The sequence below is a fragment of the Halichoerus grypus genome, chromosome 8 (assembly GCF_964656455.1).
Source record: "Halichoerus grypus chromosome 8, mHalGry1.hap1.1, whole genome shotgun sequence".
NCBI lineage: Eukaryota > Metazoa > Chordata > Mammalia > Carnivora > Phocidae > Halichoerus > Halichoerus grypus.
In genome coordinates this window covers 136,791,083-136,808,683 of record NC_135719.1, presented here as the reverse complement: position 1 = coordinate 136,808,683, position 17,601 = coordinate 136,791,083, and the positions used below count along the sequence as shown (strand labels likewise).

General features: G+C 46.8%; 1 protein-coding gene across 2 annotated transcripts in view; it reads left to right on the top strand.

Annotated features, from left to right (window-relative positions):
• KCNK10 (potassium two pore domain channel subfamily K member 10) overlaps positions 1-17,601 on the top strand; it is a 128,002-nt gene that overhangs the window by 53,175 nt on the left and 57,226 nt on the right. For both annotated transcript variants that reach the window (XM_078054073.1, XM_036087753.2), the window contains exon 2: positions 6,067-6,401. In XM_078054073.1, coding sequence (XP_077910199.1) covers positions 6,067-6,401 — 335 coding nt within the window. The remainder of the gene's footprint in view (positions 1-6,066; positions 6,402-17,601) is intronic.

The following is a 17,601-nucleotide window of genomic DNA, read 5'->3' as shown; positions in this document are numbered from 1 at the left end:
TGCACAGAGTTGTCATGTATTTGTTGAATAAATGAATAAAGGGCACATAAAGTTTCTAAATGCCCCTCCCTTTTCATCACTATAAAACATTAGTGTCCTGATCACCTCTGTATTTTATGCTCTGATAAATATGGAATTTATCAAAGTACCTCTAGCTGCTTCTGTCACCATCATTGGGTGGGATGCAGTGAACAGATTTCCTCAGGTTAGGGAATGAGGCATTTCACTGGCTTATGGGCTTAAGTCATAGGATTTTTCTGCCGAATGGGTTAACATGAGCTTTTCTGTTTTGCTTTCTACTGTGAATCTGTAAAAAGAATTTGTTCGATTGGTACAACCGCTTGTGATCTATGTGCTTGAGATAACTGATACCCAAGGGAGTTGGCTGGGGTCAGAGGGCAGCATGTGGAGGGTGGGGCAGGGGGGCTGGGGAAGGAAGATGGGCCCTAAGCACATGGGACATTGGAGGCCATGTAAACAGCTGTGGGAGTAATTGTGGGGTTTTAAGCAGGAGCAGGATTAGAATTTTAGAAGGATCCCCTGGCTCTAAGCTGCTTGGGAAAGATCCCCTTTGTGGAGCCCAGTGAGGAGAGGTAACTGCTTTTGACAAAACACCTGGGAAAGGCAAACCTCTGTCTGGAAGGCATGAGTCCTGACAATGGGATTTAAAACACTTGGCCCCAGGGTAAAGGAGGTATTTTGGGAACTACAGCTGCTTATATTATTTTTAATCCGAAAGGTAGGGGAAAAAAAACTTTTTTTTTTTTTTTTTAAGAGCTCTAGTTAATTTAAATTATGGAGGAAAAAACATAGAGCAAGAGACAAAATATGTTATTCAGGAAGCGTTTTGGAACTAGACAACAGAACCCCAGCCGTGGCTGTGTGCCTTCAGGCCTTGATGATAGGGTCATGACAGAGGGGTCCATCTCACCAGCTTGGTGGGGTGTGGGGCCTGTTGGGAAAACCACAAGGTAGGGAGCCCCAGATCTTGGAAGAGGAGCAGGGCAGTGGGAAATGCCAGGGCTGTTCCGACCAGCTCAGCACGGACGAGGAGGAGCCCTGGTCCTGGGCTCTTTCTCGTCTTCCCTAGGAGTTGAACAAATCATGAAGAGCCCTCCTTAGACTATTTTACTGTCTGAGAACTTTAACACCTCGACTCTGGTTGTCTGTCTGTGGGAAGAAAATACTACAGTACTGGGGCAGCTCACACTACCAGATTCAATGAATTCTGCAGTCAGATTTTCTGTTGGGCAAGTGTGTGAAATTGGTATCATAAATGCTGGTAAATTTGTGGATGGATGCATGAATGAATTCAGGAATGGAGCAAATTATAAGTAGAAGCAACTCAGTTGTAGTCAGTGTGCTAAGCTCCATACTGAGACATAAAGAGAGCATAGAGGAAGGACATCTGATTATGCTGGGGGGTGGGCAGTCAGGGAGGACTTCCTGGAGGTGGTGACACATGAAGTGAGTTTTGAAGTAGGAGCTGTTATGGGCCAGATAAAGAGTGGGGGAATAAAGGTATCTGGGAAGCAAGAAGGCCCAGAGGGTGGCATCAGCAGGTGGCTCAGCATGCAAGGGTCAGGGTGCTGCTGGGTTTGGCGGGGTCAAAGGTTGTGTGTGAGGGACGTGGCAGAAGGTGAGGCTGGGAAGACAGGCAGGCGCCAGGTCCTGGAAGGAGCCTGCACTTTACTGAAGCACTGTGGTGCCTTCAGAGGAGCTCAAGTATGAGGCGGCTGTGTTCAGAGTCACACCTGGGAGAGCGCCATCTGGCTGCGATGTGGAGGATGGATTCGAAGAGGCAGGACTGGGGGCTTTCGAAGTGATTCTGGTGAGAGAAGACAAGGTCTGCCCTAAAGAGAGAGGCGGGGACAGATGTGAGTCAAGGTGGCAGCATGTTCTCAGCTCCTTCCTCCTCCCCATTCAGCCTGGTTTCCTCTTGGCTTGGCTCTCTGTCTCTAAAGGGTCCCAGACATTTCCTGATGCCTTGGTCTCTTCTATCTGGACGCAAAGCCTGGTGTTTTAAGAGGGCTAGGGGAGAGAAATCCCTGAACCCAAAGGGAGAGCCTTTTCTGTGGTGGCCTTTTGGGGACATGCATGGCTTGCTCACTTAGTGTGTGTAGACTGTCCCTGCGTTCTTATCAGGACAAGCTCGATCACCTTTTTTTTTTTTTTAATTTTTTTATTGTTATGTTAATCCCCATACATTACATCGTTAGTTTTAGATGTAGTGTTCCATGATTCATTGTTTGTGCACAACACCCAGTCAAGCTCGATCACCTTTAAGGTACAGCCATCAGACGGAAGCTGGAAGAACAAGGTCTGGCTGTTGGGATATGTGGAATCAGAGGGAGCTCGCACATTCTCTCTGCTCTTCTCAGAGGACGGTCATGGTAAAACCAGCTGCTGTGAGGCTCCTCAGCATTCCTTCCTTCTTCCCGACACCCACCCTCCGCACTTGCCTGAAGTCCACATACACCTGGGGAAGCTTTTTGGGGATTCCAGGCTCAGCGTTCACCTGGAGCTCTCTGGAAGCTCTGAGCTGCCGGTGCAGGTGGCCCTGGACCCGTTCCAGGCCTGGGAGGGCTGTGGGGAGAGCAGGAGTTCTCTGCTTCTCGCCGGTGTGTTGCAATCAGTTGTACTTTGCCTGGGTCAATGGGCAGAGTCACGTTGCTGTGTGACAGGCACCTCTGAGGTGGGCTGCCTTTCAGGTTTCCAAGAAACCGAGGCCTGTGGATGTCATTGTTTCAAGTGATGCAGAGGAGTGGAGGCACTTGGGGCTAGATGTCTGAAGGTGGGTCCAAGGATGCCGCTGCCCCAGGCCTTCGTGCCTCACCTGTCAAGGGGGATAGATACTGACAAGTGCTCTCCACACCAGGTTTCGGGACGATGCACTAGGTTCGTGCGTGTGTAAGATCCTCGTCGGCCCTCCCACGGACTCTGAAGGCAGGGGTGGGTCCTATTCATTTCCGTATCCCCAGCGCCAAGCACGGTGCCCGGCTGACTCCAGTGTTTGTTGACTGAGCGCAAGAACGGGCAGGAAGTACAGGGCACAGGAAAGCCTGAAAAATTCAAAACTACCTCGAACCTGTTCAACCATGAAGAAGCAGATTTCTGCACGTGCTCCCATATCTGCCTGTGTTTAGGTAGAAGTGGAATGGGCAAATGCTTGTGAGGAAGCATTTTAAAATGAAAATTAACTGAAGGGATATTGCCCTTCCCGCCTTTCCCTTCTCATCAATTCTTGGCAGTGCGTTTGGTGCCAGATACTTTTCCGTGGGAGTTGTGAGGAATGATAGGTCATTACTTTTATGCCCCATCCACTGATACATTTCGGATAAAAGGGCCCTTTCCACCAGGGGAATTGCTTTGTTTCCTATTCTTCTGTGCTTATGCTCCAGAAGAGAACTGACTTTGGAGTCAGATTATTCTCGTTTTAATCCCGGCTCCCCCACTTTCTGCCCCTTTGACCTCAGTTTAGCCATGGAATCTCTCTGGGTCTCAGTTTCTTTATCTGTGAAGCAGGGATATGCGGTGGCCATGACCATGCATGTGCCTTGCAGCCCTCCAACGGAGTCCTTACTATCCACCTTCCACAGATAAGGAAACAGAGAAACTAAGCGGTCAACCAGACAGTGATGGCTTTGGGACTGAAACTCCAGTCTTTGCTCCTGGTGCTTTGGAAACTTGGGATTGGTGGATTCTATTCAGACTCTGCTCCCAGGGACAGTCTCTTAGCAAACTGGCATCAGGAACTGGTCTGAGAAAGACCTTTGTCAGGCCCAATTCTGCTCAGCCTCAGGAATGCTAGAAGCCCCGGAAACATCCATGATGCAAGTCAGTGAAGGAGACCCAGCTCCAGCTGACCTCTGAGCTCAAGGCCATCATTGGGCTTCCTCCTAGAGTCTGTCACCTGACGCTGTGGGAGGATGTTCCCTAAGTAGGTTATCAAACCCCCAAAGCTGGGAGGGACTCTGACTTATCCCCACCATAGCACAGTGCCTCCTGCTCACTCGGCCGCTACATAAATGCTTGTTACTGAGGGTGGTGGTGATTCTGATGGGCCTTTTGTTTATAGTCTGAAGGAGTTAACAACAACAACAGAAAACAAACATTTGCTCTCTGCCAGGCACTGTGCCAAGACATGGAGATCCAACAATCAAGAGACAAGCTTTCAGACTCCCAGGGATTTCTAGGCTCGTGGGGAGACGGGCATGCCGGGTCTGCCTGGAGAGTCCAGGACGACTTCACAGAGGAGGCAGATTTGAGCTCACACTGAGGAGGGTGAGAGTTTCCCAGGCAGGTGAAGGTGGGGAAGGGGCTGCTGGCCAAAGGAACATCCATGAATTGTGGAGGCATGAACAGAGCGTTGCTGTGTTGGAGCGATGAGGTTGGTGGTCCTGGGAAGGGTGAGAGGCACAGGGGACTGAGATACAGTAGGGAGGGTGAAGGAGTGGGAAGTGTGGGGGCAAGGTTGAAAGAAAGCTGTCCTAGACAAGACACACCTCACTATCAACAGGGGCCGGTAGGAACCTGAGAGTCATGTTTTGGGGAAAGGATTAGCAAGAACGTGATGCCCAGGGTGCTGATTCTGATTCTTAAATCTTTCAGTGAGAGATTCCAGACGGTTTTGTGTTCAGTGAGTCGGGAGGAAATCTAACATTTAATGATTTTATTTGCTAGAATCATGTCCAATAAAAGGCTGACGTTCCGCTTGGTTTTCAAAGAGAAAAGCTGATCTAGAGGCTCCAGGAGGAAAGGCAGATGTTTACAGACCTGGATTCCTCGAGGCGGCCACCCTTCTGGCCGGGTGTCGTCAGGATCATTGGTGCTCTGAACAGGGACGGAGTGACCTTCCCGTGCTTTTATTTATCTTGAGTTTCCCAAGGCAGGGAGTGAGCAGTCCGCTCTCTTGAGTGGGATTGTTTGCTCCACTTAGGTAATTAGCTAATACCATCTCCTAAAACCTTATTTACACAACAGCCAGGCTGCACTATGACAGAAGCCATAATAAACATTAGTGTACTAAAGGCAGAGCAAAATCAAATGCGTTGCCGTTCCTTGCTGCACAAGACAGAGTTCCGAAGTGCATGAGAGCATCACGTGTGCAACACGACCCTGCTCTTCCTGCCATTCTAGAAAAGCCTCCAGCTTCACATATTTATTTCCAAGGTAATGAAATTGACCTTCTAGAGACCAGGGACCTTTGAGAATCCAATATGTTCTCAAAACGAAGGGGAAATTTCTTTTCCAATGGCTTCTTACTGGAGGAAAATAAAAGAAAAATTCTGTCACTAAGGTCATCGCGTTTTCTACCTAGAAATGTGCTTAAAATCTATTTTATTATTCTTATGTTTTTCCAGGAAACCAAGTTACTTGGCATGAAACATCACTCATTGTTTCCTTCCCTCAGTCCAATCACCTGTTCTTTTGTTTTTCACTTTGATCGTCCTCTGAAACCCCAACTTTTTTTTTTTACTATGTCTGAGTTTTGACTTGTCTGCCCGATAGCAAGCTTGCCCTTCTTCTTCCCTTTGTTTTGTGACCATGACCCAGGATGGAAGGGACTTTGAAACTCGTTAGACGTTCATCTCCTCTCTGCTCTTGGTATCCTCCAGTCCTCAGTACGTGGACAGAGTAGCTGGGCATCCATCTCTTATCTATTCCCTCTCTGAGTTGCACAACACATCTGTTTTTCAAGTATGAAGGTTTGTCCTGCATCCTAGACATTGTTTAACCAAGGAAGCTTGAGAGAAGAGATGAATTATAAATCACGGCAACCTGACTTTCAAAACTGGACCCTTGTAGAGAAATATAAGAATTTTAAACTCAGTTACTACTACTTTTTTTTGAAACACCAGAACTCCTGGTGCTCCTTTTCTAAGAACTCAAGCAGGCACCTCGCAACTGATCAGATCCCCTCACCGCCCGGCTTGGTGAGCCAGGTTTTCATGCTCCCGTTTGAAAGCTGGCTTGAGAAAGACATCTGTTTTGTTTCTGACGAGTTCCGTGTCTTGTATTTATCAACAAACTCTCTCTCCCCCTGTCCCCTGCCCTGTTTCTCAGTGGCCGTTCCGGCAGCAGCGCCCCCAGTGTGCCAGCCCAAGGGGGCCACTAACGGGCACTACGCCGCCCCACGCCTCTCCATCTCCTCCCGAGCCACGGTGGTAGCCAGGATGGAAGGCGCCTCCCAGGGGGGCCTGCAGACCGTCATGAAGTGGAAAACAGTCGTCGCAATCTTTGTGGTCGTGGTGGTCTACCTCGTCACCGGCGGTCTGGTCTTCCGAGCATTGGAACAGCCCTTCGAGAGCAGCCAGAAGAACACCATCGCCTTGGAGAAGGCGGAGTTCCTGCGGGATCATATCTGCGTGAGCCCACAGGAGCTGGAGACGCTGATCCAGGTGAGCGGGGAGTGAGTCAGCCGCAGAGCAGCCTGCGGGGAGAAGGGGCAACTTGGGTTTTGTCCTTCGGGCTCATTGCGTTTTGCCTTTGGTTGAGATGCTCCTGATGGTCAGGGAGGGCCTCTCCGGGGAGGTGACGTCTGAGCTGGGACCTCAAAGGAGACAGAGAGTGAGGCATGTGATGATGTGCGGGAAGGGGGGCCACGCATGCCACAACCTCGATGCCGTGACGTTAGGAGCAGGCTGGGTTTCACATCACCTGCTTTTGGATGAGGTGGCTGGAGGCAGGAGTAGGCGAAAGGGCTTTGGATCTTCACATTCGAGTCCATCTCTTTGTGCTGATCAAGTTCCTGATTCTGAAGTCTGTGTGAGACGCTGGGCCGAGAGGGTGCCCTTAGAAGCCAAAGAAGGAATTTTAAATAAGCAGGGATGTGTTAACCTGTCCCAGGTCAATGAGAATGGAGTAAAGATCACCAGAGGGGGGATGGGAGGCTGTTGGTGACTTGACAGGGCCGTTTTGGTGGATTTATGGGGATGAAATAATAAGGACAGCAGTAGTAGTAATAATCAGGATTGCTGTTTTTGAACACTTATTGCATCAGGCACTGTGCTAAGGTCCTTGCATACCTTAGATATTAAGAAAAAAATATCCATAAAAAGATGGAGGCAGAGAACTTTGGGCTACCACCTAGAGAAGCAGGGCAATGAAAGCAGGGGTGGGGGTAGCTGGGAGGGCCATGGGAGACAGAGTCATCTCAGGTGGTGTGGTGGGAGCAAATGAAAGAGGAGGCTCCAGAAGCCTGGGGAGGGCGGGGAGCCATGTCCCAGAGGGAGGAAGGGCAGTGGTTGGGAGCCCAGTTGGGGGGCTTCATCGTGCAGGAGATGGAGGATGGCTGCCTCGGAGACTGAGGTTTGAGTTCCTATCCTACACGTGCTCCTGAATCAGGAAGTGTAGGTCCTGGGTAGAAGGTGGTGACATTTATGGAGGCAAGGGAGAGTCATATCTTTCCAGGGGTTCTAAAGTTTACAAGGCAGAGGGATGAAAAAGATGGCTCCCGCGACTCCTTCTGCTCTGGGGTTATCTGCACTAAATTCTAAGGGCTACTGCAATCCAGGATATTGCAGAATTTGCAAGACTGACCTGGCTATTTGTATATTTATTTCAAACTACATTGATAGGCTAGGAGAATTATGGGGCTCTTTATGATCTGGAACCTTCATAGCAATTGTATTCCTTTAAAGAAATTTTGATAATCTGACTTGACTTTTATAAATAAATAGAAATACACATTCTCCCCACCCCCCTGGGAATAAATATGATTTCATATCTATGATCCTATAATTTTTATTAAGAAAGAAAACTTTAAAATGCAAAAATCTAAGGGCAGTATTTCATATTATTCTTTCTTTGATAGCTTTGTCTTTTTTTTCCCTCCCTTTATGAGAAAATGCTATCACATTTGTGATGATGGGAGTGTTGTACCAATATGTGCCAGATTTAAGGCCTAGAATGTCATAGAAAATGGGGGAAACAATTCTGGAGTAATTTTAAGTAAGAACGGAATTATACATGTTATTGTGATATGTGGTGAGATCCTTTCTATTTAGTTGCAATACATATAAAAACCTAAAAAGTGGTCCGAATTGAATCTAGAGTCATGCTTGCATTTTCCTTCCTTAGACAGTGAGGTCTTGAGGAAAAAGATTATGTCATATTATCTTTGCATCCATGTGTAGCCTATGCATTGCTTTGCATCTAATTATTGCCCAATAGAGAAATCCTTTTGGATTGAGATATCAAACTAAATCTATAACATTGGTGATACCATGAGATATCTGAGATTTTTCATGCATTGGTTTATTTATTTATGTATTGCCCATTCTTTGGCTCTCTTCATGAAAGAGCTTAGAGGCCAGAATGGACAGGTTGGGGGGACATGTAGAGATTCTAATTCTGGTGTTGCCATTAAAACCTGTCCCCTACTTTGACCTCAAAAGTTTCTCTGGGAAATGAGGTGTGTGTGTGTGTGTGTGTGTGTGTGTGTGTGTATGTGTGTGTGTGTGCATGACACACATACACATCCTTAAGGTCATTTTTGTAACAATTAAAAACTACCCTGTATTAGACATCTGTTATAAGCCAGATACCTTATACTCATTATCTCATTTAATCATTCCAACAACCCTCTAAGTTGGCACTATCACACCCATTTTATAGGTGAGGAAGCCGATTCTAAAGTAGGTAGAGTAACTTTCCAACCCCCAAAGTGGCCAGGCTGGGGTTCAAAGTGTGGTCTGTCTGACCTTGCCCTTCCTCCCCCAATGAGTCTACAAGGTCTTTAGGTAGGTCTTGCTTTACATAAACTCAGCTCTCTCTTAAACATTTGCTTTGTGTTTAACAGTTTCCAGAATTTTAAGAGTCAAGAAACATTGGAGTTCCCTGTTTCTTAACAGAAAGCATCTCTCTATGTCTTCTCCCTGCACCCACTGAGTGTGAGCCTTGGGCTTGGGATACTTTAAGATCTCCAGCCACTGTGATGTAAGGCTTTATACTTGTGTTTATCTACAGACTTTTTCACAACACAGGTTAAGCAGATTTAAATGCTGAATCTGTGTTAATCAAGAACAAATTGATCATGGTTTGCCTTTCAGTTCACTGATTCCTTCATAGGATGAAAAGATCCACACTATGGATTAGGGGAAGCATTCTCTCACTTCATGTGTCTGAGCAGCATTGGATATAGTGCTCATAAGAAACTTTTTGGAAGGGTTTTCAGTGTGATATGTTCCAAGCTGGAAAAACATAGTATTATTGTACTTCACCCAAGTTTCAAAGGAGTGACTGACAGGTAAAAAATGATATCAATGGTATTTATCTGGTAATGTCAGGACCCTTGGCTGGATTGAGTGAACTCCTCATAAAGTAAGCTGGAAGGTGTAATTCATGTTATTAATAACAAAAACAGAGTACCCAGAACCACTTAACTCCCGTGAAATGCCTGGATAGCTTAAAAGAGCCATAGCTGGGAGAAGGGTTTTCAAAAGAATTAAACCACTGTTATGGGGTGCTGTGGGACTCCAGAGGAGACCGTTGGGTCACCGTCCCTGACCAGATTGCTATTATGGAGGGAACTGTCTCATTAATGAATTCATCCATACGTGCTCTAAGTTGCTATCGAGTTCCTGTTGTATCAGGTCACATGCTCAGCGCTGGGGATAGAAAAGAGGAGAATAAAATACACCGTGAGCAAGTTACTAACCTTTCTGTGATCCAGTTTCATTATCAATAAAATGTGCCTAAAATCCCTCACCCTTGGTAGTGTTGAGAGGATTAAATTCTATAATTCATGAGAAGGGCTTTGAACGATGTTTGGCACGTGGTGAGTGCTCAAAAAAAGATTGTTTCCCCTGCTGCTGGGGCTTGTAGTATTGTTCTAAGAGCTCAGAGTTTCAGGCAGTGATTCTTTTTTTTTTTTCTTAAGTTTTTGTTTTAATTCCAGTTAGTTAACATAGTGTTATATCAGTTTCAGGCGTACAATATAGTGATTCAACAGTTCCATACGTCCCCTGGTTCAAGCAGTGGTTCTTACTGGGGAGGGGGTTCACCCCTCACCATGGGGCATCTGACAACATCTGGAGACATTTTTGGTTGTCGTGACTTGAGGGGGTGCTAGTAGAATGTGGTGAGTAGAGACCAGGGATGCCGCTAAACGTCCTGAATGCACAGGACAGCCCCCGGCACAGCAAAGAATTAATCCAGTCAAATGTCAACAGTGCCGAGGTCGAGAAACCCTGGAAGAAGAGGCACATAAACCAACAACTGGAATTTACTGCAATGGAGCTATTTTTTCCCCAGTGTTATGGTGATATAATTGACATACATCATTGTATAGGTTCAAGGTGTACAGAAGAATGGTCTGAACATATATTGTGAGGTGATTACTACCGCTGTTTGCTTGGCATCCATCACCGAGTACAGACACAATGAAGAACAAAAGCAAAAAGAAAAAAAAAAACATTTCTCCTTGTGGTGAGAACCCTCAGGATTGACTCTCTTAACACCGTTCCTGTGTATCACCCAGCAGTGTTAGCTCTAGTCATCATGCTGTACTTTACATCCCTAGTACTTATATGTCTTATAACTGGAAGCTGGCACTTTTTGACCACCTTCCTCTGATTCCCCCACCCCCACTTTTGGCCTCTGATCTCTTTTTCTATGAGTTTTTTGTTTGCTTTGTTGTTGTTGTTGTTGTTGCTTTAGATTCCACACATAAGTGAGATCATACAGTATTTGTCTTTCTCTGACTTATTTTACTTAGCCTCAAGCCATCAAGGTCCATTCATACTCCACTGTGTATATGTACTACAACTTCTTTATCCACTCCTCGGTCCCTGTATACTTAGGCTGTTTCTGGGTCTTGTCTACTGTAAATAATGCTGCTATGAGCGTGAGGGTGTGTATGTGTTTTCAAGTTAGAGTTTTTGTTTTTTTTGGACATATTCCCAGAAGTGGAATTGCTGGCTCATATGGCCGTTCTATTTTTAATTTTCTGAGGAAGCTCCATACTGTTCTCCACAGCAGCGGCACCAGTTTGCATTCCCCCCAGCAGCGCACGAGGCTTCCCTCTTCTCCACATCCCCACCCGCATTTGTTGTCTCTTGTCTTTTTGATGATGACCGGAATGGAGCTATTTGAAGTATATGAAAAATGGGGGCCCCAGTGAGGCAAACGGAGGTCAGGGAAGTTTCTGTGGCCATTTATCTCTTTTAGTCCTTACAACTGTTCTAGAAAGATGGTCTTTTGTGCCCATTTACAGATGAGGAAACTGAGGCAGCAGGCAGCAAAGTTACATGCTCAAAGTTGCCCATTTAGTTTTTTTTTTAGATTTTTTTTTTTTTTTATTTGAGAGAGAGAGAATGAGAGAGAGAGCACATGAGAGGGGGAGGGTCAGAGGGAGAAGCAGACTCCCCGCCGAGCAGGGAGCCTGATGCGGGACTCGATCCAGGGACTCCAGGATCATGACCTGAGCTGAAGGCAGTCGCTTAACCAACTGAGCCACCCAGGCGCCCCAAGTTGCCCATTTAGTAAGCAGAAGATCTAGGATTTACTCCTGGGCAGTCTGACCACGTATCCTAGGCTTTTAACCACCACCTATTCAAACAGAAACGTGGACTATGGGAGGAGGTTCATTCTGCAGGCCATGGATAAAGGGCATCCCAGGGGTGCGTATGGCCCATTGAGAGAGCTTCAGGGGGTCACTGTGGCTAGAGCTGAGAGGTATGGGGAGAGGTGGCAAATGAGGCTGGAGAGGTGAGTGGGGTTGGATTTGGGAGCTGCCCACGGAGCCTTGCAGGGGAGCTGGGCTTTATGCCCTGGGAAGTGGGGAGTCAATGCAAAGTTTAAGCAAGGCAGTGACATGATGAAAATTTTCTTCCGGAAAAATAATTCTTTTAGCAATAGGGACTTTGGGTTGGTGGAAGGAGACACTGGAGGAAGGAAGACCCATTAGAAGAATATTAGAACACTGGAGGTGAGAGATGCCGAGACACAGAGAAGGGGCCACATGGAAGAGAGTCAAAGAAAACTTGCGAATGACTCATTCCCCTTCAGCAGAGATTTCCGGAGTGCCTGCTCAGTGCTCCGCACCCCTCCTTGTTCAGGCAGAGCCCCGTGGGCACCATAGCCCGCGATGAGCACCCAAGCTCTGCAGTTTCCCTTCCTGGCTGGGTGACTTGGGAAAGAGTCACCCTAGGCCTCAGCTTCCCATCTGTAAACTGGAGATTGTAGTATTCATGTCCACCTGTTCGGGTGGTCTGAATAGTGAACAAACAGTTCAGTTACTTTTACTGTTGTGACTGCTATTATTTATTTGTTAGGGAAGGAAGAAAAAAGAAACCAGAAAGCCCCTAAAGTATATCCATCCTGGGGTCCTGCTAAGGGGAGAGAGAAGAAAGCTCCTAAGTGCCCTTTGGGGCTTCAATCTTAAATTTTCTAGTTGACGAATTTTCTCAATTTGCTTCTACTATTAAAGTGTGAAGTCGCCTTCAAGGAAGTCGCTCCGTGAGTGCGGGTTTGGGCTGCTAACACCACTGGGGCTGTGTCTTTGCGGCTTGAACCCAGGGAGGCAACATAGCCCTTCCTATTCTATTTAGAGGGCTTACCACGGCCGCCTAGATCAGCGTCTGTATCCTGAGCTTCGGTGGGGACACTGAGCCTCATATATATTGAATAGACGCTAACGCTAAGTCCCCTGATCACTGTCTGTGCCCTCCCTCCCCACATTGTTCCTCACGTGGTTTGGGAAACATTCTAGAGAACCTCAGGGACCCAGAAGACTCAGGCAGCCCCCAAGGCACAGGTCAGCGCAGGGATAAGATGGCCATCATTCCAAGGTGTGACTGAGTGAAAGGGCCTGTGTCCTCTGACTGAGGGCCTGATTGCTGTTTATCCCCTACTGAGGTGTGTGGATCTTCTAGTTTGATACCCTGGGGCAAGCCACTTAACCCGAGCTGAGCCTCAGCAGTTCAACCCAGAGGGGACACATCCATCTCTGGACTCTCGCCCAGTCTGCAGATGACTAACAGAGAGATTTCCTGCAGAGCTGTCCTAGTGATAAAAAATGGCTCCCGCTTTTTGGTTGTTCGCTTTCCCCTAGGCATTGTTCTAAGTGCTTCCGTGTCTGAGCTCATTTTACCCTTGCAATTTCGAGCCTACAGGTAGATTCCATCGCCATCATGCCATTTTATGGATGAGAAAATTAAATCTTATTCTAAGTACCTTGTCCAAGTAAGTGACAGTCAGTACATGGTTAAATGGGGTTTTGAGCCTTGGGACACCTGACTCTGGAGCCCATAGGTCTAACCATTGTGCTATGCTGCTCACTTGTGTTAATGGTGGGTATCCCCTACAGTACATCTGGGCCTTTTCTAAATAGCTTTTACTCCAAGGAAAAGACTGGAGGGAGAAGGATAAATTTTTAAGGAGGCATGGGCTGTCTTACTTGGTACTGTAGCAGGTTTATGTGGACTATTGCATTTTCAAGAAGGGGGTGTCAAGGAGAGGAAGGAGCATGGGTATGAAAGTCAGGTAGACTTGGTCCCTTACCCCACCGAAACTAAGGCTACCTCTCCTAGGAAAGGGTGGGAAAGTCCCTCTCATTCAGAATATGAGGAGGAGGGAAGGAGATAACTCACACAGAGCACCAGCAGAGTGCCTGGCATCTAGCTGGCATTCAGGAAACATTATTTCCTTGAACTTGATTTGACGGCCATCTGATCCCAAGAACCTCTTTATCCTCACTGCTCTGACATGCCTCAATTGCTTATTTCCCTGTCCCCAAAACAATTGCCTTAGAAACTTCTGTCGTGGCTAGTCTTGGAGAAAGCAATAACACTTTCATCTTCTGTAATCCTCAAAGAATAAAACCACGAGGTGGCTTCCCTGACTGACGGGGGGAGGGAACCATGCCCCAGCCTGGGTGGATAATGCTATGTAGCAGTTGTTTTTCAGGCTGTGAATGCTTACATTTTTTTTTTTTTTTTAAGACTTTGAATGTCTCCACTGCAGCTCATGGGGTCACACAGCTGTTTTCTCTCTAGGTATTAGCCATGTGGAAGGGAGTGGTGTTGCACGGGAGTAGGTGTAGTGTTGGGCAAGGTGCCCACCAGGGAGGACATGGGAGTTTCCATTCTAAGGGCCTTGTTGTAGTGCAGGCAACAAGGATTCCTTTCTCACCGGAGGGTGCTCTTGGGGGCAGCTCGTGTAGCGCCCCCCCCCCCCGCCCCACCCCAGAGTGAGCAGGCTACCTCACTGTCTGGAAAGTTGACTTTTTTCCTGGCGTACTTCACTCAGACCTTGCTTTGGCAAGTTACTTAACTTCTCAGATCCCTCTTGACCTCAAAATGAGCACTTTCTATTCATGGTGGTCTCTTTATCTGAAGAAAACCTGAAGCTTCCACCTGCCTGGCATGGGCTAGGTCTGGAATTTCCTGGAAGTATGAGCCTTTGGATGTGGGGGTCCCTTCTCATCCTGCTATGTCTCTCCTTCCTTGACTGGTTCAAGTCTTTTTATGTTGGTCAACAGGATCTCTGCCACTGGTTTTCATTTTATGATCTCTTGGGGATTTTGCTCCTTTGCTGGTAAGTGATTAGGGTCTTAGATACTTTGTTCAGGACTCTGGCATACTGATTCATTTCACAGGCTCTGCTCTTTGGGCCTGACTCTGCCATGCTTTGGCGGCACATGATTTCATTTAAGATACGAGCAGCTGTGTGAGAGGACTGGGTACTGGGTTGTGTCCTGGGCGTGGACCTTTAATGCTGTCATGGTGACCCAAACTGCTATTCTGCAGATACGGGAGGGCCAGAGATCAGGAGCTGCCAAACTCTTCTCTCCAGAAGCAGCAGATGTTGGTTAATTTGCATGAGCCATGAACATTTCCCAAGGCCATGACATCTACTATTCCCTTCTTCTGCCAAGCCCCACATACCTTACTCAATTACTCACTCATTCACTCACTCATTCATTAATTCAACAAATTCACTGTTTTCCTGCTGCGTGCCAACTTCAGTGCTAAGTCCTGGGGACACGAGGGTGAGTAAAAGGGGCACATATAGTCCCTGACCTCTTGGAGTTTCTAGCTAGGATGACCAATCATCCCGGTTTTCATGGTTTTGGAATACTTATTAATAGCATCCCTTTCTCTCTCAAAATTGACCTGGTTTGAAAGATAAATTTATGGTTACCCTACTGATAAGTAGTAGGGGAGATAAACCTTGTGCATGTAATCCCATGAATCAGTATAAATAAAACTGTGATGAACGATGCAGAGAAGAAGGAGCTGTTGGGTACATGAGCAGGAGAGCTGACACAGGAGGACAGGGATTCTGGGCAGGGGAACTGAGTGCCAAGGCCCCGTGGTGGAAGGATGCGGGCAGGATCTCTGAGGACTTGAGAGAAGAGGAGCATATATGGCTGGAGGTGAGTTACCAAGGGAACTTGGTAGGAGATTACCCTGGGGTCAAGCGGGGGTCAAACCATGCAGGGCTTTATCCTAAGAGCACTGGGAAGCTATGGTCATTTCAGGCAGTAGGGTGGCTTGGCCCTGCAGCATCCTACATTCACGTGTGCCTCCGCCCTTAATAGACCCTATTGAGTGAACATTATTTTTCTTATCTGCCTCCTTCCCACAACTGTGAGGTCTTCCAGTTTGAGTCTGTGTCTTTTATCCATATGTCCCTCATGCCTGGCACAGCGGCCGGCCCATAGAGGATGCTTGAGGTTTGAGGAATGAGTGAATAGGGCTTTTTATATCTGTTTTGGGAGACTGAGAGCCCTTTATTCAGAACCTTTGGAGAAGCAAAGCAGAAAATGATTTTCTCTCTGGGCAAGAGAGGTCCTTTCTTTTCAGTCTGGTTGTCAAGGTACTTCTCTCAAATAATCTTTCTGTCTTTTTTCTGCATGAGCCAATTCCCTTGGTGTTCCTAACCTTCAAAGCTTTACATATTTAGGAACGCAATGATTTAAGGGAAGCATGTCATCCGAGCCACGGATTCAGCAGTCTGTGGAGATCCTTGCTGGGAGTCAGAGTGCAGAGCCAGCCAAGCCTTCTCCTTCCCCACCCTGGGCCATCCCTTCTTCCAAGCAGCCTTTTGCGCAAGAAGTTTAGATCACAGCTGAGGCAGCAGGTGACCTCTGTTGAGTGCAGGTTTGGGTCCTTTGGGACCAAGGACACAGCTCTGAGGAAGTGAAGTGACCCCTCCCTCCTGGTGCTCTGAAGTCAGAGGTGCTGCCCTTTTCCCAGTGAAGTGCTCATGCAGAAGATTGTTCAATGCATGCAAGATCGGGCCTGCAGCCCCTGGCCTGTCTCTACAGGCCTCCACTTCATTATTATTATTGTTTTTATCCTTGAGGCTGTGATTCCATCACTGTTTAGTGAAGTTCTAAAGCTTTTAAGCCAGAAATTAAAGAGCTAATGGAAATTGGCATGGCACTGGAAAAAATGAATTCGCAAATGAGGATTGTGTTCCCCCCCAAAAAAAACTCCCATAAAAATAAAACAAAAAGCCATCAATGAGTGGTATGGCGTCCACATTTCTATACAGATGTGTATGTGTTTGGTTCTCGTTTAAAGTGAAGTGAAAATCTTACTTAATGAGATTTTGGCTCATATAATTATTTTCATTATTTACCATCAAATGTATTCATTTAGATAACTAATATTAACCGAATGCTTGTCATGAAGCAGGTGCTAGGTTTGACTCTAGTGATCAGAACACGTAACAAAGGAGGCCAGGTGCCTTCTCCCGGTCCTCCAGAAGCTTCCAGTCTTGTCTTAGTCGTATCACTAGTTAACACTTGCCTGGTGTTTGCTGTGGCCAGGCACCGCTCTAAATACGTTGTTGCTCATTTAATGTTTACAGTGGTCCTTTGAGGTAGGGGTAAGCAACTGAAGGGAGGAGTTAAATTACTTGCCCAAGCTCAACTGAGAAGTAGAACTGGGATCTGGAGATGGGGAGAATCTGCACGATGCTCTACTCGCGGTCCCTGTTCACAGAGCCGGAGTCTGACTCAACCTGTGGGACCTCCGAAAGGACCTTCTTTCACTGCAGAGTAAAGATTAGCTGTTGGTTGTGCTCTAGAGGGACGTGGCTTTGTGTCTTCACAAACGGTGTTGAGGCCGGGTCAACGTATTCTGTTGAAAACCAAAGTTATGTTTATGGTTATCCTTCGGGTCTGTGGTTAAGAGTAACTTCTTAGTCTATTGAGAACAAGGAAAATTCTTTTCCTTCTCAACGGACAGAAGAGATGGAAAACTTGCTGATGCAGGTTGACTTTATGGGGAAGTGAGGACTTAAGCTTTCATTCTTTGAAAAATGAGGGCCAGATCACAAATTCTTAATTTTCTATATTGTCCTATTTCATGGGGAAGAAGGTGACATAACAGATGAGCTTTAGCACAATGTTTGCACGCTGGACAGAGAACTCTCTGTGGGAGAGAGGAGAAGGCAGGGTTGAAGGAGTGTACTTTTAACCAGTCCCAGCTCTGCCACTTACTAACTACTACAACCATGGCCAAGTTACTTCTGTTTTCTGTTGTCTCATTTACAAAGTGGGAGTAATAACATGACTTTTTATAATGGGGTTTTTGTGGAGGGTTGAGTAAGGGAAGAAGGCACATTGCAAATGCTGGCTACTAG